The sequence below is a fragment of the Tarenaya hassleriana genome, unplaced genomic scaffold (assembly GCF_000463585.1).
Source record: "Tarenaya hassleriana unplaced genomic scaffold, ASM46358v1 Cleome32, whole genome shotgun sequence".
NCBI lineage: Eukaryota > Viridiplantae > Streptophyta > Magnoliopsida > Brassicales > Cleomaceae > Tarenaya > Tarenaya hassleriana.
In genome coordinates this window covers 1,186,202-1,206,464 of record NW_010966372.1, presented here as the reverse complement: position 1 = coordinate 1,206,464, position 20,263 = coordinate 1,186,202, and the positions used below count along the sequence as shown (strand labels likewise).

Here is a 20,263-nt window from a genome sequence, read left to right as displayed (position 1 = left end):
TCTTTAAGAAGTGAGATAGGTTACAAGTTTATACGGATTTTTGGTTATAACAAATTAAAAGCTTAGAGGCTTAGGATGTAAATATGCCATTATGCGTGTGTGTGCGTGTGTGCTACGTTAACATATACATACATGCATACAATATACATATAAACAAAAGTTTATTACAAATATATGAATTGCATTCATGCTCATATATACGCGTACATATAAACGGCATCAAATATGCATCTCCATGCTATAGATTTTTTTTTAATCGTCCAACGATAAAGAGAAAATGGAAAACTTAGACCTAGAAGACTTTATAATATTATTAAGAGAGATAAGAAGCATACAAGCGATTATTAATATGTAGAAAAATCAGCAGCAAGAGACATGGAACCGCAACTGATCGATAAAAGCTCCTTTTTAAATAAATAATTATTACATAATTAAACTCCTAATGATGGCGGCTTCGGGGCTATCCGCGTCAATGGTTTCCAGAAGCTGAGACAGCCGCTCACTGAGATCATCCACTTCTCTGTGCAAGTTTCTGATGTAGTTGCATGTCTCTTGCAGCACCTTTGACGCCGACACCTAACCATTAATTGCAGCAGAAAAAATTTAATTAATTAGTGAAAAAAATCAGTTTAAGTAATTGTTTATTAACTAAAAAATATATGTATTTTTTTATAGTTGTCATTGTACTTGTATATATTCATACGATAATGTGGTTTTCAATTATTTGTCTTTTCTTGCTTGGTGGAAACTTGGATAACGAAGTGAATAAGATAGAATAGAAATAAGTCGGTGCTTCTAATATATCTAAATATGCACCCGTGACAGAATTATTTTTATTTTTTTTAATACGGTCGACATTTATTAATGTTGTAAAAACAAAATGACTACTGCGCGTCAAATTAGAAGCTCGATGGTCTCGAATTTCGGGAGGGTCAAAAGTTTCAAACCTTACTATATTTCGTATATTGATATGTAATCTCTAAAAAAATGTTATTATATGACTGTAATGCACTATTTCACATGACGTACATGTGCATTGCCCCTGTAAACAATATTATATGAATGTGTTGATGTAATAAATTAGAAAATATCTTTTCATTAACAAAACAAAATCATACCTTGTCAGAACGACGGTTGGGGCGAATCTCAGGTAGAAGTTGGCGGAGTTTAGAGACGAGATCGATGATCTGATCATCACTGATCCTCGAAACACTTGCCTGTCTCGATCTTCTGCTCGACATTCTCCAAGTTATACTGCCCGTGTGTGTGTGAATGAGAGATATTGCGGAAAACCCTTTCTCGATCTCCTTTCTTCTCTTTCTTCCCCTTGTTGGGTTTATTTGGAAACTTTCATGAGAAGAAGCAGAGAACTTTTGGGATTGGGGGAAGGGGGAAGGAGAGCTATGGATGGTTTAAGGGTTTAAAGATATGGAGAAATGGGAAGAGATAAGAGTGTTATAAAGGGGGAAGGGACCACGTAGAGAGAGAGAGAGAGAGAGAGAGAGAGAACAATAAACATAAACAGTGATGTTGGATATGAAGAAGACAAGTGCATAGGAGAAAGCAGTGGCTTAAACTTGGAGGTTTCCGTGTGAGCGAGGGAGATGGAGAGGGGAAGATATATACTGTACTGTGGGTTTGAATATAATAATTATTAATGTCCGCTCCATTTGCTGCTTATACATATACGGGAATAGTAACACATGACCAATTCATATATACATGTATACATATATAAAATAAGTGCAGTGTTTAATCAGCCGGTTTTTGTTCCACAATATACATGCAATGGGCATAGCAAAAGCATAGGTTAAAGTAGGAGTAAGAAGAGGAAATATAGAAAAAGACAAGAGGAAGAAGAAGAGGATGATGATGATGGATGATACACACACACATATATATATAAACAAAGGAGTGTGCATGTGTGTGTATATATATATATATATATATATATATGGGGGATGAAGGCAAGGCATGATGTTCGGGAGCAAGGACATGGTGTGACCAAGTGGGCAATAGAGGAAGATGTTGGATATTAAGAGCGCAGAGTGGGACTTGGGTGTTTTTAATATTATTAAGTTTATAATCAAAACACCCTACCATGTGATGATATGACACTCTTCCCCTCCATTCAGGGAGCACCCATTGTCACATGTGACCCCCTCCCCCCCCTCCCCTCGATTTTTTCTTGCCCATAACTATTCTAATTGAGTAATCGATTGTGACCATTTATGAACAAGAAACCGTCGATCTCCTCATTGAATCTCCTATAGTCTTCTCGGGTCAATGATGATTTTCGATATCGGCTTATATATATACACCAAATATGGGTTGAATTGTTGGATGAACAAGAAATGCTATGTTATAGTTTATATTTTATTTTTATGAATTTTATAGAAATCATCTGCTCCCAGGTTTGACATGGCATGTAACGAAATGGTCCGAACATATACATAAACAAAAAAAATGCGAGTGCAGGTTAATAATATTATGTCTAATTGGACGCAGGCGTAGTGATTTGAAAGCAATGTGGGTGCCATTTAATTTAATTTACACAGAGATGATTGCCAAATCCTAAGGAAAGAGACGCATGTTCTTCGAAACATCGACACTGATCGTGAGGTGTTGTCTTCCTCTGTTTGTATTCTAACTCCCATCGAATATGTGCCACTGATTTTTCTTTTCTCACGCCTCTCGTACATGTATCATCCTCGATTTGATTAGCCGACAATTAACCCCCAATCCTCTTGATTCGTATTTTCTTTTAATTATCTATTAATTACTAATCAAACCCTTAATTCTGGTTCTGAGTCGACGTCGTTAATTGCCGGTTTACTACGAATTCATCCGGTTATTCACATACGATCCATTCAATTTCGAACAAAACTATAAGGGAATCTCTTTGGTTGACTCACTTCCGGTAAATGCAATATCCGACACTTGAAAAAATCTGATCTGCCAATTGTCCGAATGAAGGAAAAAAAATTCCATGCATGGTTCGGACACAAAACATGGAACAACCATATTGTTGCAGGATGACCATAAGAATCTCTGTAGACAACTAACGTAACCTTATAATATATATATATATATATATATATAGATACAAAAACCTCATTGTAATGATTATAAAAGCCTTATTAAACTAGTCATCGGACGCATACAACTGAACCTGTCTCGGCCAAACTTGACCGTACACGTCTCTCTTGGTGTATCGCCGATCCCATGACCACGGTACATCTGCAGTCCCTCAAGACCAAAAAAAAAAACATACACACAATCCATGTTTCAGAATCCAAATTGCAATTTTAAGAACGTTTTTTTTTTGTTTGGGTAGATGATAACCTTCAGGTGAGTACGGTTGAGGAGGCAGTTCATAAGGCAATGGCAATGAGATTATCTCTGGTGAATCAGAGGGTCCTTTCCAGGACAAGGTCACCAGCTTTGTCCTCTCTGCTTCATAATCGTTCTTTAACAACTCGTGCTTTCCCTGAATGCAAAAAAGAAGAATCAATGGGGGAACATTGTTTCAAAGTTGTCTGATGGAAAGCATGGGAGATCGAGAAAGTTCGTTCCGGACAACTGTCAGATGGAGGTTACCTTGGTTGAATTCGTGTTCTCCGTGCACGAAAACTTACCCCTGGCCCCGCCATGTTTTTTTACAGGAGAAGGTAGAAACAAGACCCCCAACTACAAGACAATGGGGAATTTGGAAATGATGATACATTTTTTGGGGGATTTCAGTGAAAAAAATCAAATCAAATAAGAGAGCACCTCGTATGAACGGATCATCAACTGGGAACTGTTCTTTTGAAGTGCTCCCCATGCTGCTTTGCTGAGGTTCGACGATGTTAGCAAGAACCAACTGTCAAATATAAAATATAAAAAAATTACTATAGTAAAATAGTTCGAAAGATGGACAGCTAATAAAAGACTGAAAAATGGATGAAAACGAGCACTTACGCAAGCTTCTGTCCATTGTAACGAGTGTATGTCTTTATATGCGGCATTGCACGGCTGCAACATTCAAAACCAAAAGGATTTAACATTAATCACAACTATATGAGAAACTGGAAACAGGGCAATGAAACATTAGGCGAATACATGTTTTTTTTTTCTGGTTAAGTATCTGCAAAAGTGTTGTGACCAAAGCTCTTCTGATACCAGACCAGACATGCTCATGTTGTGGTAATGAATGATCAATGTAATCCTTTTCAAGGCATGGCACATAAATGAAAGTTAAAAATGTAAAATATAAAGTTTTGTCAAGAATTTATTACCAGCGACCACTATGACCCGCCTTCCATTTGGCCCAATACTTCTTCAAGAACGCTTTCTCCATGTTCTTCAGCGGACTCGGAATTGCATTGCCAGCTGCGTAACCCTTGTAGAGGATTTTTCATCAAAAGAAACTGAGTAGAAGATGTGCTAAAACAGAATCTGAAAGCTACGACGATGAGAAAGGTAAATAAAGGCATATCGGCCTTCTTTAGGATTACCTCTAAGGAACACCTGACATCTTCGACGGTAGGCCATATTATTAGCGGATCTCCCGGGCCAAGAGGAGTTTTGTCATCCGATAAACCGGAAGACAGAGAAGCTCCAAACTCAGCCAACCATTTCTCGTCTAAAGATCCGAGGGAGGAAAACTACAACAATGCAATGATGGAAGAAATATTTCGTCAGGGGGGGATTCTTCTCCGAGATGTTATGCCCCTTTTTTTCCTCTTATAGAACGTCAAAATTAATATGACAGAATTTAATGGGCAATTGAGAAGATTTAGACCTTTTGGTTAGAGAGGCAGAACATGAAGACTTAATAAGAGAATATACACACTGGCTGGGTACAAACAATTGTAACAGAACTAGCAAACAAACAGAGCACGGAAAAAGATCAGACCGGGGGAACGATACCTGATAAATTAAAGGAGATCTACGGAATTCTCTATCAAAGGTACATTCTTGAAGAAGCGTTCGCAGCTTCATATGCCCCCACTTTCTCAAAGAAGACCCGGTGTGATATCCAGGGACTGATGCAATTAGTCGGACCTAAAAATTCATGCATACCTGAGTAAATCTCATATCCGATGATTGACAACCACGAGATCTCAATAAATCACCCGTGAGATATCAAAGTTTGAATGAGAGCAGAAAAGTACCGCAGCATCAGAATAATCAAACATCTTGAAGAAAGATGCATTGACCTTGAAATTACCATGATCTGGAAAGCTTGCCGTGAATTCCGGCCACTGTCAAAATGTCCAGAATGTCCTTATACAGTTACACGTTACATTCAGAATGAAAGGCAGCTTAATGAAATGCTAAGAAACTAGATCGAAGAGTTTCCGTTACCAGTTGAGTAACATTATGGATGGTAATATAACAAAAGAGATACCAGACAGAACACAAGACCAAAAGAAGTGGAGAGAACGGAGAAAGAGAGACACAATCTACGGTGGTCAGTAGAGTAAACTTAGTTGACGAAATTCCACGCAACGAGGAAATATTTGCTGATTGAAAATCCGTATAAATACCTTCAAAACACTGAGGTAATCTATCAGGTCATCTTCAAACCCACATCCTTTAGACAAATCTTTCTTATCCTTCCAAGGAAAATCTTGCATCCACAAACCTTGACTTTTGTTGTTCCAGTCAACGTAAATCAGGTTGGCAGTGTGCACTATAACTCTCACCCCTCGAGGATAGACAAGAATCATTGCCTTAGAATGGTGTGTGCCAAAAGAAATAGGCAGCCGCGGTTTGTGAATAACCCAATTAGCTGTCTTCTTCCTCTATAAATGACCAAAAAAGCAGAGGAACGAGATTCCGGTTTTCGTGATCAGAAGATTGAAGGGCTAAAGAAAGATTTTTATTTTGTATCATAGGAAAGACTAGAACAAACCTGCATATAATCTTGCCTACCATCACTTTCCCCATGAATGACCAGAACGTGAGGTATGTTGGCCAGCTTTGGACAAGCTACAGAGGATATGTTGTGACCAGGTTTTATTAACAAGCCCAAGAAGCTGAAAGTAAAACAGAACCAGATAACAAGATACTGCTACCCATGAATCAACACCCAAAATGAATCCTTCAAGAAATATATCCCTTCCATAAAACAGCACCAGATTTAAAAAAAAAATGTTATGATCCATAAATCTAGCCCAAAAATTAACCAAAAGACAGAGTATGAGAGATTCATTTTAGAATCAGAAAGGCAAACAGGAGAGCAAAATCAAGAAACATGACAAGACAAAGACTGAAACTGGAACTCACCAGACATCAGCCAGTCTACATCTACCATGTAATTCGACAGGATTGCAACAACAATGTCTCCCTGCATACAGAACACAATAAATGAAACCAGTCACAAGGTTGCTCAAGCAAGCTCTTTGCGGGACACCAACAGTGCGTAATCCACCATCGTTTTCAAAGAGCTAAAATGAGGAATCTTCTGTTGGATCACTCTGCTGGTTTAATCAAGAGCCTCATGCAACAAATCTTTTGCATTAAGATCAAATACTGGAGAGAGGGAGAAAACAAGAAACAGGGAGATGCCCTTATACCTGAATGACGTCATCAATGGAAACACAAGAGGTATTGGCCCAAGTTGGCAACCCTTGAACATGCAACAACCGAAATGTCAAAGGGAGTTTTTCATCAGGCAAATGAAAATGTCGAATAGCCTCAGCATCGTCCCCTCCTGTTACAGCCTAAACAGTTCCATTGTCAAACAGGAAACCTAAACAAATCAAAACACATGCTACCAAATTCTGTATTCTTTTCGGAAAGAAACTCAGAACAATCTGAAACGGGCTAAATCAATGATTCAACAAACACCTTCCGAGCTTTTTTGGCTGCTCTTTCATGGCTTTCACCGATTTCAGACTCACCCCAAACGCCGCTTGCTTTCACCTTGTCACGATTTGCAACGGGAAGCACCAGAAGTTTGAAGAAATGGTGACCAGGGATCATCTCAATAACATCACCATCAGAAACTGACACCTCATCACCCAAATACACCTTCTTTCTCTCGCCACGGGACCTAACAACAACCGGATTCGTTCCCTCCTAAAAAAAAGGACAAAAACCAATCACAAGATAAACTCAAATAAAAATTCAGATTCTGGCATTTTGCAAATTTGTCAGTGTTTTGGCTCACCACGGACAAAGTGGCCGAACCTGCTGCGGAGGCGGTGACTGTGAGGTGCTTACGGCTGAGCCGTTTATCGGCAACGAGAATGCTGTCACGGCCGATGGTGTTTGGTCCCTCGGATATAGGTATTCTGGGGATGGAATCATCTTCCTCCAAATCCACCTTCAAGGGAACGAGATAGGCAGCCTAAAATAGTGAAAAAAATTAGAGAATTTGCAAAAGTTCCGGGCAAGAAGAAGTAGAAATAGGGTTTCTTTTTCCAGAGGTAAAGGGTTTCTGCCATGGATTTACCTGAGAGAGAACCATTAAGGATGAGTTCGACGAGTATGTGCGATCACTCCGTGCATGGAAGTGTACTGGAGGAGGAGGCGAGTGGGTCGCCGAAGGATCAAAACGCAACCTTTTGGGAAAGCGAAGGATTCGACAAATGATGGGCTTTGGAGTGAGGCAGCTAATTCGGCGAAAGGCAGGAACAAAAGGAGGAACCTTGCTGTTGTATCAATGGAAAAGTAACAAGCTGTCTTAATCTCCTACAAGTTCGTACTTTGAGAAACGCTGAAAAAGGGGGAAACCCCAGAAATAAGAGGGCGGAAACTACAGAGATCGATTAATGTGGCCGTCGGAGTGAGGGAAGGAGCGAACGCATCATTGTTCTAGTTTAGCATTTTGATCAGACATCACATGTTGTCTGGGTGGTGTAGTCGGTTATCACGCTAGTCTCACACACTAGAGGTCCCCGGTTCGAACCCGGGCTCAGACAATTGTTTTTTCCTACATTTTTTGTTCCCGACAAACATATGAAATTAATTACTGCTCGGTAGAACTTCCCGACGAAATGCGTTAGAAATCACCGGATCTTATCGGAACCATCCTTGGACCAAAAAAAAAAAAAATCATCTTGGCCATGAACCTACCGGGCGGCGGGAATCCGGCACCGACCGCAGCTCATCCTGAACCCGACTCCGGATCTTCAAGCCCCAAAACTCCCTCCAAATCTCGCTCCGAAACGCAGGCAAGGAAGCTGAATGTTAGCTCCAAACTGAACCGCTGGTCCATAGCCCGAGCCGTACGATCCGGTATCAAGCTTGATCATCCGGTTCATCGAACGGCCGAGCCAAGGTCGCCGATCCGTCAACTAACGGAGATCGATCCCACGTTGGAGGAGGATGCTGGTGGTGTGTCGTCGGCGATTGACGATGATGATGATGATGGTGACGGTTTTACGGCGGGGAAATCGTTATACTTGGTATCTGACGGAACTGGTTGGACGGCGGAACACTCTGTTAACGCTGCGTTGGGACAATTCGAGCACTGTTTGGTCGGTCGAGGTTGTTCTGTGAACACCCATCTCTTCTCAGGGGTAAAAATCATGTCTTTTTGGCTGTTCTTTGTGTTTTCGTTGCGAATTTTGGTCACTTTCATGGTTTGTGATCGATGATCTGGGCAATTAGAGTGGTAAGGAGCTAAATCCTGATTGACAGAAGGTGGGTTTGAGAGATTTAGAGAGAAATGTCTTCGAATGTATAAGCTATTTGCACAGAAAGATTGTGAATTCTATAGAATTTGAGATTCCCTTTCGAAGCTTTTTATGTAGGTAATGTTGAACTTGAACGATCTTGTTGGGAACTGTTTAGGTTGAGGATGAAGAGAAACTGGTAGAGATCGTCAAGCAAGCGGCTAAAGAAAGGGCAATGCTTTTTTACACATTGGCAGATCCATCCATGGCAAAATCAGCAAAGCAAGCCTGCAATCTATGGGGTGTGCCTTCGAACGATATTTTGGGGCCTATCATCGAAGCAATCGCCTCTCATTTAGGTGTTTCCCCTTCCGGTCTTCCTCGGGGAGCTCGAAGTAGGGGGAAGACCCTCGACGACGAATACTTCAGAAGGATCGAAGCAATTGAGTTTACCATCAAGCAAGATGATGGAACCCTACCAGAGAATTTGAACAAAGCTGACATAATTCTGGTTGGCGTTTCTCGGTCAGGGAAGACGCCGTTATCAACTTACCTTGCTCAAAAAGGGTACAAAGTTGCGAATGTGCCGATTGTGATGGGTGTGGAACTGCCAAGAACGCTTTTTGAGGCCGACCCGAGGAAGGTATTTGGATTGAGAATCGATCTTGTTGTGTTGCAAGCCATTAGGAAAGCCCGGGCGAAGACGTTGGGGGTAGATGCTGAGTCCGGGAAGAAGTATTCAGGGATCGATTTCGTCAGAAAGGAACTGGAATTCGCCTCGAGGGTCTATGCCAAAAACCCAGGGTGGACTGTGATAGGTAAGAATTGAATAGAATTTGCACTCTGTGATTAAATGTGAGCTACCAAAGAAACATAAGGAAGTAAACAAAAGAATGTCTTGGAAATTACAGATGTGACGAACAAGGCGATTGAAGAGACTGCGGCTGTGATTCTGAGGCTGTACCATGATGGCAGTGACAGTAGTTCAGTACCACGGATCTCAAAACGCTACTAGAAATGGTATCTGCCTTTCTGGTTTTTGGGTTTTTATGTGATGATGTGAAATTTGGCAACTAGTTATAGTGAATAATCATGGACCTACCCCCTTAAGCAGCTGAGATATAACCGGTGGAAAAATACCTCAATCATACATCATATGCAGAAAGAGTTGGATTTGTTTCATAAATCTTCTTTTACAACTGTGTTTCAGATGTTCTATTGTTTCGCTTTGCAGCTGCCTCTTCAGCATATGTATGAATCAAAAGAAAGAAACCCGGTGCGGACGTTTCAACATGAAAGTCAATTTTTTGTTTTCTTTTTGGGGTCTGTCTTTAATTTTTGAGCCGACTAATACTCCTCTGACGTGATAGTGTGATATTATGTGTCATGTTTGTATCATGATTCCAACACTTGCTAGGCGTTGCAGAAACGGCCCTTTTCGGGAATTATATCGACCTCTGCATGATTTGGATTTATATGAATCCGATATCTAGCTATACCCACATATATATGTATATATATAGACGTAACGCAAGCAATAAAAGCATACACGTGTATGGGGAGATAATGCGGCAGGGAAATTCTCTCGAGGATACTTTCATGCAAGTTCCGTGTACGGACTATTAATATATACACATCCGTCACGGTTTATACAAAGTGAAGGAGCCTTTTTCTGTTTATGGATTTTTGGGGAGTTCACCTGAAAACAGAGGGAAAGCGAGAAACAGATAGAAATTCCACGGATAAGTCCTCCACTGAACCATCCTCTTTCATGCTCCGGAACAGTTGAGCAATCTCATCACCTGCGCAAACTATTGAACAAACCAAGAAAACAACTTAGTGATTGATCTCTCAGCATAAAATTATCCGATCGGATAAACGATCCGATGCGGGATACTTTCTCTCCACCTTTTATGCAAGAGAGATGCTGCCAAACTTTGACACCAGGATTTTTTTTCATGCACATACGTCTATTATATACATATTCACATGCAGATTTAGTGATTTATAGCACTCTGGTTCGCCCTACTTCCTCTGTCCCAAACAGTACCAGACAGAAATTACAGAGGACTTCGACGAAAATTTACTCGCGCGCACACAGAAAAGGATGTTGGAATCTACAGAAACTAACCTCAGCCGATGGATCAAGTCGAGCTTCTGGAAATCACTGCACAGCCTCGAGGGAGCTAACCTTGCCGCTGAGAGGCGAACAAGGCAAGATCGGCCTCGAAACGAGGAACAAATTCAAACGACGGGGATGAATATATCGACGATCCTCTGGATCGCTGCAATAATTTGTCGCTTTATCCTCGACGATCACGCACAGTTCCTCCTCTCTAATCCTCAGCACCTGACTGTGTACCTTCTCCTTGGAAAATCCCCACCGTCCGACGGATCTTGGAGATTCCGTCTCTGCTTCCGATGATCCATTGCTCTCAGTCTCCGCCTCCTCCAGAATCTTCCTCGCGATGTCCTTCACCGCGTCCGCCTCCATCTCTGGCAAAGTTTCCGGCGATCGCGGATGATCATCTGCGGTCGTCATCTTCCTCGCTATCATCGACAAACAGGATATTGAATTCGAAATTTGAAATTCGAGTTTGATTAGAACTCTAGCGAGTGAGGGACCTGTGACGCTGCGATTTATAGGGAGGTCGTAACGGGATTAAAACGGTTAGTGTTGACGTGTCGGCAGTGATGACGTCACGAGGTGTAATGCCACGTGGTAAATGGGGTGGCTGGTAAAAGAGAGGGGGAACGGATCTTCGAAATTTGACTAACGAGACGTGTGGATTAGGGACTCGGATCTGAAAGTACCTAATCCGGCGCCGTGTTGGTAGGCATTCCTAACCAGTTCAGATTCTCTAGAACCACGCCACGTAACCCCCGCTCCATTTTCACATTTTTTTTTTGTTAGCATTAAATTATTTTTTCGAATTTAATTTACGATTCCGAAATAGTATCAATAAAATACGACTATTTCCTTCGAGTTTTTTTCCCTTTTTTTGGGGGGGATTAGAGGCTCAAATCAAAGCATCCTGATAACTTGTGTTTGAAAATAGATTTCGATATTGGACAGAACATTAGTAATCCATTGTAATATATCTTAATTCCCATGTTTACCCTTTGTTATTGTAACGCAGACTATGCATCCTAAAAGTTGATATTTCTTATATAATATTTACTTTCTCGGAAAATAATTGTTTATTGAATAAAATATGGAATGACAATTCTCAGAGTTTCTACGTGGGAAAACAGGATTGCTGCGGTAGTCTTCTTCGGGAGCACATGATCTTGTGAGTATTTTTACTTCTATGTTATTATTTTTCCCCTATCAAATATAATATGTATGTATATTACTGTTTTGAATTTGGGTTATGACGGTGGCGTGGAATTCCACGTGGATCACATTCGGCACGTGTGCGGAGAGGAGAGGAGCCGACACTGTGTTGAGAAACAGATGGCTTGTCTGTATGTAAAAAGAAATGGCCTCTACCTGGTCCGAAGACGACGGGAGAATAAAGCATGGAAAACATTTTTTTGCAAATTTATAGTTGCAGGTATTTTCTTGATTACTTTTATCTTACAGTAATTTTATTTTTTAACAAAAAGAACGATAGTTACGGGAAACTTTTATGAAAAGAACCGCACATGATTTGTTCTATGGCAACTATAAACATGATTTCAAAGTTACAAAATAATATCGAAGCTAAGTTTCACTGGAGAAAGAATATCTAATCATATATATATATATATATATATATATAGGTTTATGAGTAAACAAAATCTAATTTTTTCAAAGGAAAAGAGGAGAACAATCTTGCAAGAAACACGTCAAAATTTAACAACAATGCGAATGAGCATAACCAAGTGCAATGTAACCATAGCAGATAAACCGAAATCTTCAATACCAGAACCGGTTTGGCTGAACCGAAGGCCTAAATTACTCTTCATCCTCATCGTCTCCGTCGCCGCCAGAGGCCTTCTTGGAGGCAGCCTTCTCGTTCTTTCTCCTGACCCTACCGGGACGGCCACCGCCAAAGGGACTTGTCAAAGCAAAGTCTATGTGCTTCTGAGAATCCACTCTCACCATGAACGATGGTATGTTCACCAGTTGCTTCCCAACCCTACACGCAATTTTTTGTTTTTTTTTTTTAAAAAATTCAGAAATGCAGCCCCAAATCTTAATCCCAGAAAGAAAAAAACTGTGACTTTTTTCAGGAAACACAACTTCAAAGAGCAAAGCATAATAGGAACATTTGGGTTTAATCCTACGCAAATAAAGATGGAAGCCGGTGTTGAAAGCCATCAAAGATCAAACTTTGATCATTTGCTTAATTGTGTTTCACTAGTTGGGGATCATCCGAGTGCAACATAAACGAGCCACGATAAACTCAGGCTGATAACAAGCAAGTCAAGATGACATTGACAAACAAAACCCTAACTGGTTTGCTCGAGTTTAAAGCTTACGCCACACAAAGAACCCAAGATTTCATAGACAAGAAAACATGCATACCTGATATGCCTCTGTCTGATGAGGACACGGGCATGGTGGATGGACTTCGCCATACCAGACTTGAAGACGAGAGTCTGAAGCCGGCGCTCAAGGAAGTTCTCAACAGTCAAAGCCAGGACGTAATCAAGCTTGTTCTGGCTCTCATCCAGAAGACCGTATCTGTTCATACGACGAAGGAGGGCCTCTCCCTCAAAAATCCTCTTGGGATTCTTTTCGTCGAGAGTGAGAAGATCTCTAGCCGCATTACGGATGCGGCTAAGAGCATATTGCACTCTCCAGAGCTCACGCTTGTTACGGAGACCATACTCTCCAACCAGCTTCAGTTCAGCATCCAAACGCTCCTTCTCATAAGGGCGACGGGGCTTCTTGAAGGTCTTTCCATCTGCAAACATTTTCCATCACACAACATTAGGCATTACTCTCGCAATCAAGGAGGTGAGAATTTTATAATTTCGGAAAGCCGATAACTTACTATCAAACAAAATGAAATCTTAACTGCAAACTATTCAACATTGCATCAGAAGCTTACACTAAGAGAGAAGCATTCCACATTAGAATTTACAAGACGGTATACTAATAAGCTCTATTCGATGACCAAGACGCAATCGTTCAATGCCCCACTCATATATCAAATGTCTTAAAGATTCATCATCTCGAAATTTTTTTTTACGAAGTGGATTTCCCAACAAAGTCTCAAAACTTCGTATCACAAAGTTCGACCCAATACTAAACCCTAAATCTCGTGCCACGAAACAACAGCAGACTGAGGTTAACAAAACCTCATAGGCCAAAATCATATCAATTTTCATCCAAATTTACGCAGCCTCATCAACAAATTCGCAATCAATGGAGCAATAAAGTTGTGATGAACCCTAAGCGATCAAATCGAGAATGCGTTCCAAGCTAAAACTTCGAAAGATGTCAAAAAAAAAAAAGGAAAGGCGGCTTACAATTGCGGTAGTAGCTGACGTTCACCATCTCTTCGTCTCCGTCTCTCGCAGACTCGGATGGAGGAAACCGGGAAACAGAGAGTCGGGGACTGAAGAAAGAGACGACTCCTCTTATAAGCGGAAGAACATAAAACCCTAATGGGGCTGTTAACATTATACTGCACCTTTTATTGGGCCTAATTTTATAATAAACAAATGGACTTAGTTTTCTTACTGGGTCCATTTGTATTTTTTTCTTTTTATAAATTTCAGCCCGTTCTTTACATATGCAAAGCATATGTTGTCAAATATTTTCTTTTTTCTTTTTTGATATTTTTTGTCAAATATTTTCTTCCAAAAAAAACCTAAATAATTTTAAGATATAACACACACACATATATATATATACACGTTGATAATATACGTATATAAGTTAGGTATGGACACAGCCAGCCACGAAAGTAAATAAGTTGCTTAATCATATTGAAGTCGTCCACATGGTAGTGAGTGATACAATATGTAATTGGGAATGAACATAAATACATACATATACGTAGAGACCATCCATATACAGATCTATATTGATAGTATAGGAACCATCCATACAAACATGCATGAACGAGAACGAACAAACATTCAGCACAAATGATGATGGGATTGAATAGGACTTGGAGAAATGGCATTGGCCACACATTGAATGCAATGTGTATAATGGAGACATAGAGATGACTAACACAGCTAAGACCCTTTGTCTCCCTTTTATTACATTTTTGCTGTCACAATTGACTTATATATTTTGATAAAAATCCATTAATTATTTTTTCGTTTTCAATAAATAATCTTATCGTCCCCTCTACTATATATATACACAGAAAGAAGAGATAGATGATTGTATTATAATGGCGAGACCAGCTTGGAGTGAGCGAGGTGTGAAGAAAGGGGCGTGGACCCCCGAAGAAGATATCATGTTGGTCTCTCATGTTCAGCAACATGGCCCTGGCAACTGGAAAGCTGTTCCCAAAAACACAGGTCTGTTTTCGGATTGCATATCATATATATATATATATATATATATATGTAATAATTTTCACTGGATGGTGTTCATACGTAAGGAGAGACGGTTGGCATCTCCCTTGGCAAGGACAGGACCGACCTTTTGGGTTACCTTGTGACAACACATTCGGGGATTCAAAACCCAAAATTTAAAAAACCCAAATGGGATAGCCTAGGGGTTGGATGGTACAAAGTGCTCCCAACCTGGATTCAAACCCGATTGGACCAAATCTTATAAGAGAAAAATCACTAGATGGGTGTTTGAATTAGTCTCCTTAATCCTGTTCCTTAATTAAACACGTTTTTGTTTTCAGGTTTGGTTAGATGTAGTAAGAGTTGCAGGCTTAGATGGAGTAATTACCTAAGACCAGGAATCAAAAGAGGCCATTTCACGGAGAAAGAAGAGAAGGTGATCGTCCATCTCCAAGCCCTCTTCGGCAACAGGTGACTGGTTCTCTCTCTCTCTCTCTCTTTTGTATGAAACACAAAAAGTGTATAAAATTTGGCATCATGTAATAATATTTAGATCATATGTTATAAATATATGTATGCATGGCGTGTGACTATAGATGGGCGGCAATAGCATCATACCTCCCACAGAGGACAGACAACGACGTAAAAAACTATTGGAACACCCATTTGAAGAAGAAGCTGATGAAAAGGGTTGGATCCGAATCCATGAAAACCGGGTTTTCTTCATCGAATTCGCCATCGTTGTCCTCGGGTTCGATCTCCAGAGACAAATGGGAGAGAAAACTACAAAGCGGCATCGAAAAGGCCAAGCATGATCTTCAAGAGGCGTTACTATCCGCCGGAAAACAATCCCTTATGGTTGATCTGAGGCCAAAGACAAGCGCTTACGCCTCAAGCCTGGAGAATATAGCCAGGCTGCTCAAAGGGTGGCTCGAGAAATCTCCTGAAACGAAAACCAAAGATAGAGATGGAGAGTTTGTAGGGTCTGAGAGCTTTGATTCTTCCCCTGGTGAAGCCAAGAGCTGCGACCGAACGCCGTTATCTGAGATCGAGAAATGGTTGCTTGATGATGCTGACACTACACAGTTGAAAAACTGTGAAATCGAGGGTTTCTCTCTGGGAGGAGATGCAGATATTTTGCTACTAGGACAGAACTGAACTGATCTCCGTTTGAACTAAGAGTTATGTTTTGGTTGAGTTGTTATGATCGGCCGGAATTCCGATATGAAACAGATTCTTTAATTTGTTCTTCAAGATCAATCATTTACTCAAGTACGTAACAGGGCTACTTAGGTTTGCATGGCAAGATGAGGGTGTTTGATTACACGAGGGCATTGAATTCACTTAAAGGAAACCGTCAAGTAACCAGAGAATTGTGGTTGAAAAACTTTGACGATAGTCAAGGCGAATGCCCCAATGGAGAAATTGATTACACGAGTTTGAAGAATAGTTATCTTAATTTATATGACGAATATTAAAGTGAGATATATAAATATGAAATGCCCATGAATTAATCAAGGGATACAAATGATTCTTGATACAGTCCAAAGTATGATCTTGGAGGTTGCTTTTATTTGATACACATAGAGACTATATATATAAATTCCTAATTTGGAATTTAAAAAAATATAGTAATGGCTATCAAAGACGGATTGAAACGTTACAAAACAAAGTAGTGGATACTATTAATGGGGTTTTGTTTGCAGTCGCTTCGCTGTCACGATAACAACGAATCAAATCGATAAGAAACATTACAAGCTAGTGGGTTTTATGGAACGAGTCATTCCAATAACAATGCGTGATCATCGACATATATACATATATATATATATATAATCATTAAACAAAAAAAAAGCACAAGTTGGGTGGTTGACTTTTAGTAATTAGGACAGTTTACCATCCAAATATGAACCTCGAGGTCAAAGACAAAACCCGGCAACAAAAACATCCACAAAGAGCCTTTTGTCATTTCGATCACAATATACAATACTTGGGATTTCGGACAAAACTGCAAGAATTTAATGAGCAAGTACAGAGAAGTAACGAGGTATGGAGAGTGCAGGAAGAACGAATATACACCCATGCGTGACTTCTGCAAGCATTTCGTCCCCGGAGGCGAGGAAGGAACGCCCGAGTCCCTGCTCTGCAGTGGCTGTGGCTGCCATTTGTCTTTCCATGAAAAAATCGTGGCGACGTTGGTGAGTCCATATATTATATATATGTATCATATCAACTGTCATCCAATTCGCCGAATAGATTTTGGGTGATGATCGAAAAACGTGTTTATGCATGTGAAAACATGGTTCACGATATAGAAAATGGATGTGGCAAGTGAAAGTTTTAGATACGGCGAATGCAAGAAAAACCATGGGATGGATACGGGAGACTACGTCCTCGACGGCTGCGGCGAGTTCATGGCCGCCGGTGAAGATGGATCGCCGGAATCTTTCTCTTGTGCGGCTTGCGGTTGCCACCGGAGCTTCCACCACAGAGAGTATTTTTAGTTAATTTTTTTAAAAAATATATAATTTTATGTGATTTTAATTTCATGGATTGGTTAATTTGGAGAATTGTGTGCATTTTCTTTTTTGCTGTTACTAATTACACACCGAAACATCTTTACTTGTACGTCCACATGATGCATCCATATATGATGTCGTGAAGATCCTCCACGTTCACGTGATTTTTATTTATTTATTTAATAATTATTGTTCCAATATGTCTGAACCCTACTTACCTTAAAAAGAAAGCAACGCTCTAATCGTTGTTTATCCCTTAATCATACTTACTTGTTTTGTACCTTAATTAATCCCCACACCCACCCAATGATGATTTGATTTCATCATCACCGCTTCCGAATTTACTTATTCTAATAACAAAATAAGAGAAACGAAAAACACAAATGAAATCCCTGTTTCTGAACAAAAAAGGACACAGCAGTCAACATTAATTGAACCCTAATTCTAAAAAAAAATTAACGACGACAACGACAACAAACAAAAAAAAAAAACACAAATTTCAGGTGAAACGGAGAAATCAAATGAGTTCGCCTTAGAACGGCGACGTTTTCACGAGGAAAATGATCCCTCAGCCGCCGTACCGCCGTCATGATCACTCTCCGCCACCTTCTCACGACTGTCTCCGGCGACAACTCCGCCGCCGCTCAAGGTGAAGCCCCTCCGAGCTCCTCCGCGTCCGTTGTTCTTGTTGTTATGCATCCACACCTTGAAAACCCCCTTTTCCACTCCGATCTGACGGCAGAACTCCCTCACCCCCGCGTCCTCCGCCGCCTTCGGCATCCTCCACCCCAACCTCTCCGCGAATTCCAGCATCCTCTCCTTCTGGTACTGGCTAAACTTCGTCCTGAACCTCTTATGCGTCCCCGGAGCCACTGCCGTCGCTCCTCCGCCGGAGGAGTTTCTCCCTCCGGAGAGAGAGAGGAGCATGTACGAGGAGGAGATCGGAGGAGGGGAGGCGGAGTCGTCGTCCGGGCTGCGGACCGGCGGCGGGAGCGGGAGCGGAGGCATCGGATGGTGGCGGTTCTGCGGCCGGAACTCGACGGCGGCGGCGGGGGAGGAAGATGGGTCGTCGCGGCGGTGGAAGTTACGGTGGCAGCCGCAGGCGGCGCAGGTGAGGGAGGTCGGATCGTTGGGATCGGTCGAAGACGACGGCATGAACTCACCGCAGCCGTCGAGGGCGTGGCCGCCAATTCCGGCGGCGTGGTTCTTCAGACATTCTCTGTAGGTCACCGGTCCTAACGCCGGGTGGTGGTGGCGTTTGCCATTGGAGAAGGAGATGGGCTTGGCGGGCTGGAACCGTGTCGGGGCTCCGATTTCGTGGTCTGGAGAGTCCGGGTCGGGTATGGTGACGGTATTAGTAGTGGTTGTCGTGGCAGTAACCATAGGAGCTATCTCCATGGCTCAAACATCTAGGGTTTTAAAGAAGCAGAGCAAAAGGGAGCGATGGAGAGTAAAAGACCAAATCTGGTTTTTTATTTTTTTTATTTTTTTACTTAAAAAGCTGAAATCTTTGGGGATTTGGGTTTTTTGATAATTTTTTCCCCTGATTTCGAAATATAATTTTTTATTAGTATTTTTTAGGTGAAGGGGGAACAGAGGGTGGAGGAGAAGGAAGGCGATGATGAGGAGTGAAGACTGTTGATAATGAGAAATCCAGCTTGTGTGGTTGAGCTTCTTAACCATAATGTGTGTTTCTTTTTGCTGTGTTTTTTTTTAACCATGGTTTGTTGACCCCACCCAAGGGTTAATGAGAAGATAAGTGTAATAAATATGCCTAATAACTCGCGTTCAGAGCACAGCATCTTGTCTCTTTTTCTTTTTTCAAATTTGTATCTTCATGACATCGACAATAAAAAAAAAATCAACACTTTTTTTTTTAAATCAATGCCGTGGTTTGGATTTTTCCCGTTATAGTAAATGAATTGTTTAAACTAGCGAACACAACAAATCTGCGTATGATTTCTGGAGTATCTAGTAGATCTCATCGGTTCAGTAGAGTGGTGTCAATCGGACCAAAATGCCCTCGGTCGAGTTTCGTAATGACGATCATACCCCACCCTGTCGTAAGGTGCATGAAACCTCTCGGGGCTAATTATGAAGCAGTCGCTATATCATAATTAGCGACTTAAAACGAAAGCGACAAATAGCAACAAAAGTTGACACGTGTCCTCTTGATGCCACGTTGCACGTCCGGATCGAACCATGTGCGCTTAATTTCGGGTCTAATGAGTTAAACTTTTGTCATCGAGATTATTAATTAATTAAATTAAAAAAAAATTAAAAGGATTAATTACGTCCTTCCACACACGATTGAATAGGAGAATGATGAAGAGATTTGTACTTGGTCGGATATGTGAGCTTGAATTACCACTCGTATTAAGATTGTACTCCAATATAATTAATTAATGAAGAAAGGAATTTAAAATAAATAATAAAAGGCTGAAATGACCATACTTTTAGTTAGGATATTGTAATGACGAACGTGACAAACCGACACTTACGTATCCGTATTTGCCCATAACGAGGATAATTTTCACTCCTTTTTTTAATTATTATTTAATCATGGACCCATGTAATCGTTTTTAATATTTTTATTATATTATGTATGTTAAATGGATATACATGAATTTTTTTTCTTTTAAAAAAATAGTGCGTTCGGTTCTT

At 40.7% G+C, this 20,263-nt stretch overlaps 8 protein-coding genes and 1 non-coding gene across 10 annotated transcripts; 4 read left to right on the top strand and 5 right to left on the bottom strand.

The window, feature by feature from the left end:
* Positions 1-173: 173 nt before the first annotated feature.
* LOC104821038 (transcription factor PRE5) lies at positions 174-1,851 on the bottom strand. Its single transcript, XM_010551762.1, has 2 exons — positions 1,119-1,851; positions 174-576 (listed from the first exon to the last, which is right to left on the bottom strand). The coding sequence occupies exons 1-2, from the start codon at positions 1,239-1,241 to the stop codon at positions 424-426; spliced, it is 276 nt and encodes a 91-aa protein (XP_010550064.1). The 5' UTR covers positions 1,242-1,851; the 3' UTR covers positions 174-423.
* Positions 1,852-2,514: 663 nt separating this feature from the next.
* LOC104821036 (tyrosyl-DNA phosphodiesterase 1) lies at positions 2,515-7,770 on the bottom strand. 2 transcript variants are annotated; one of them, XM_010551760.2, is made up of 16 exons: positions 7,448-7,770; positions 7,183-7,342; positions 6,841-7,071; positions 6,567-6,713; positions 6,277-6,337; positions 5,903-5,979; positions 5,535-5,792; positions 5,160-5,249; positions 4,915-5,049; positions 4,500-4,649; positions 4,281-4,384; positions 3,964-4,017; positions 3,775-3,865; positions 3,601-3,690; positions 3,346-3,490; positions 2,515-3,240 (listed from the first exon to the last, which is right to left on the bottom strand). In XM_010551760.2, exons 2-16 carry the CDS (start codon positions 7,300-7,302, stop codon positions 3,146-3,148), a joined length of 1,848 nt encoding a protein of 615 aa, XP_010550062.1. In that variant the 5' UTR covers positions 7,303-7,342; positions 7,448-7,770; the 3' UTR covers positions 2,515-3,145. The 2 variants fall into 2 exon arrangements, with proteins under 2 accessions (XP_010550062.1, XP_010550061.1); XM_010551759.2 differs by having other exon boundaries at positions 7,163-7,342; positions 7,448-7,651.
* Positions 7,771-7,842: 72 nt separating this feature from the next.
* On the top strand, positions 7,843-7,916 carry TRNAV-CAC. Its single transcript has one exon. It is a non-coding gene; the product is annotated as a tRNA-Val (tRNA).
* A 59-nt stretch (positions 7,917-7,975) lies between these two features.
* LOC104821035 (pyruvate, phosphate dikinase regulatory protein 2) lies at positions 7,976-10,085 on the top strand. Its single transcript, XM_010551758.2, has 4 exons — positions 7,976-8,516; positions 8,791-9,430; positions 9,524-9,632; positions 9,847-10,085. Exons 1-3 carry the CDS (start codon positions 8,061-8,063, stop codon positions 9,625-9,627), a joined length of 1,200 nt encoding a protein of 399 aa, XP_010550060.1. The 5' UTR covers positions 7,976-8,060; the 3' UTR covers positions 9,628-9,632; positions 9,847-10,085.
* Positions 10,086-10,168: 83 nt separating this feature from the next.
* Positions 10,169-11,236, bottom strand: LOC104821033. Its single transcript, XM_010551757.2, has 2 exons — positions 10,744-11,236; positions 10,169-10,423 (listed from the first exon to the last, which is right to left on the bottom strand). The coding sequence occupies exon 1, from the start codon at positions 11,167-11,169 to the stop codon at positions 10,777-10,779; it is 393 nt and encodes a 130-aa protein (XP_010550059.1). The 5' UTR covers positions 11,170-11,236; the 3' UTR covers positions 10,169-10,423; positions 10,744-10,776.
* Positions 11,237-12,386: 1,150 nt separating this feature from the next.
* LOC104821032 (40S ribosomal protein S9-2-like) lies at positions 12,387-14,186 on the bottom strand. The gene is made up of 3 exons (XM_010551756.1): positions 14,076-14,186; positions 13,126-13,507; positions 12,387-12,736 (listed from the first exon to the last, which is right to left on the bottom strand). The coding sequence occupies exons 1-3, from the start codon at positions 14,101-14,103 to the stop codon at positions 12,553-12,555; spliced, it is 594 nt and encodes a 197-aa protein (XP_010550058.1). The 5' UTR covers positions 14,104-14,186; the 3' UTR covers positions 12,387-12,552.
* A 751-nt stretch (positions 14,187-14,937) lies between these two features.
* On the top strand, positions 14,938-16,340 carry LOC104821031 (transcription factor MYB30-like). Its single transcript, XM_010551755.2, has 3 exons — positions 14,938-15,083; positions 15,422-15,551; positions 15,677-16,340. Exons 1-3 carry the CDS (start codon positions 14,954-14,956, stop codon positions 16,236-16,238), a joined length of 822 nt encoding a protein of 273 aa, XP_010550057.1. The 5' UTR covers positions 14,938-14,953; the 3' UTR covers positions 16,239-16,340.
* Positions 16,341-17,108: 768 nt separating this feature from the next.
* On the top strand, positions 17,109-17,713 carry LOC104821030 (mini zinc finger protein 3-like). The gene is made up of 2 exons (XM_010551754.1): positions 17,109-17,278; positions 17,396-17,713. The coding sequence occupies exons 1-2, from the start codon at positions 17,162-17,164 to the stop codon at positions 17,582-17,584; spliced, it is 306 nt and encodes a 101-aa protein (XP_010550056.1). The 5' UTR covers positions 17,109-17,161; the 3' UTR covers positions 17,585-17,713.
* A 248-nt stretch (positions 17,714-17,961) lies between these two features.
* Positions 17,962-19,355, bottom strand: LOC104821029 (zinc-finger homeodomain protein 8-like). Its single transcript, XM_010551753.2, has one exon. It carries the CDS (start codon positions 18,995-18,997, stop codon positions 18,149-18,151), a length of 849 nt encoding a protein of 282 aa, XP_010550055.1. The 5' UTR covers positions 18,998-19,355; the 3' UTR covers positions 17,962-18,148.
* Between the last annotated feature and the right edge of the window lie 908 nt (positions 19,356-20,263).

Coding starts and splice junctions, on each gene's coding strand:
- LOC104821038 (XM_010551762.1), bottom strand. CDS start 1,241: ATGTCGAGCAGAAGATCGAGACAGGCAAGTGTTTCGAGGATCAGTGAT. Junction 577..1,118: donor CCAACCGTCGTTCTGACAAG/GTATGATTTTGT, acceptor ATTAATGGTTAG/GTGTCGGCGTCAAAGGTGCT.
- LOC104821036 (XM_010551759.2), bottom strand. Junction 6,338..6,566: donor CCATTGATGACGTCATTCAG/GTATAAGGGCAT, acceptor TTCTGTATGCAG/GGAGACATTGTTGTTGCAAT. Junction 3,691..3,774: donor TGATGATCCGTTCATACGAG/GTGCTCTCTTAT, acceptor ATTGTCTTGTAG/TTGGGGGTCTTGTTTCTACC.
- LOC104821035 (XM_010551758.2), top strand. CDS start 8,061: ATGAACCTACCGGGCGGCGGGAATCCGGCACCGACCGCAGCTCATCCT. Junction 8,517..8,790: donor ACACCCATCTCTTCTCAGGG/GTAAAAATCATG, acceptor GGAACTGTTTAG/GTTGAGGATGAAGAGAAACT. Junction 9,431..9,523: donor CCCAGGGTGGACTGTGATAG/GTAAGAATTGAA, acceptor TGGAAATTACAG/ATGTGACGAACAAGGCGATT.
- LOC104821033 (XM_010551757.2), bottom strand. CDS start 11,169: ATGATAGCGAGGAAGATGACGACCGCAGATGATCATCCGCGATCGCCG.
- LOC104821032 (XM_010551756.1), bottom strand. CDS start 14,103: ATGGTGAACGTCAGCTACTACCGCAATT. Junction 13,508..14,075: donor CGTCAGCTACTACCGCAATT/GTAAGCCGCCTT, acceptor AAATGTTTGCAG/ATGGAAAGACCTTCAAGAAG. Junction 12,737..13,125: donor ATCAGACAGAGGCATATCAG/GTATGCATGTTT, acceptor AATTGCGTGTAG/GGTTGGGAAGCAACTGGTGA.
- LOC104821031 (XM_010551755.2), top strand. CDS start 14,954: ATGGCGAGACCAGCTTGGAGTGAGCGAGGTGTGAAGAAAGGGGCGTGG. Junction 15,084..15,421: donor AGCTGTTCCCAAAAACACAG/GTCTGTTTTCGG, acceptor TTTTGTTTTCAG/GTTTGGTTAGATGTAGTAAG. Junction 15,552..15,676: donor CAAGCCCTCTTCGGCAACAG/GTGACTGGTTCT, acceptor GTGTGACTATAG/ATGGGCGGCAATAGCATCAT.
- LOC104821030 (XM_010551754.1), top strand. CDS start 17,162: ATGCGTGACTTCTGCAAGCATTTCGTCCCCGGAGGCGAGGAAGGAACG. Junction 17,279..17,395: donor AAAAAATCGTGGCGACGTTG/GTGAGTCCATAT, acceptor TTCACGATATAG/AAAATGGATGTGGCAAGTGA.
- LOC104821029 (XM_010551753.2), bottom strand. CDS start 18,997: ATGGAGATAGCTCCTATGGTTACTGCCACGACAACCACTACTAATACC.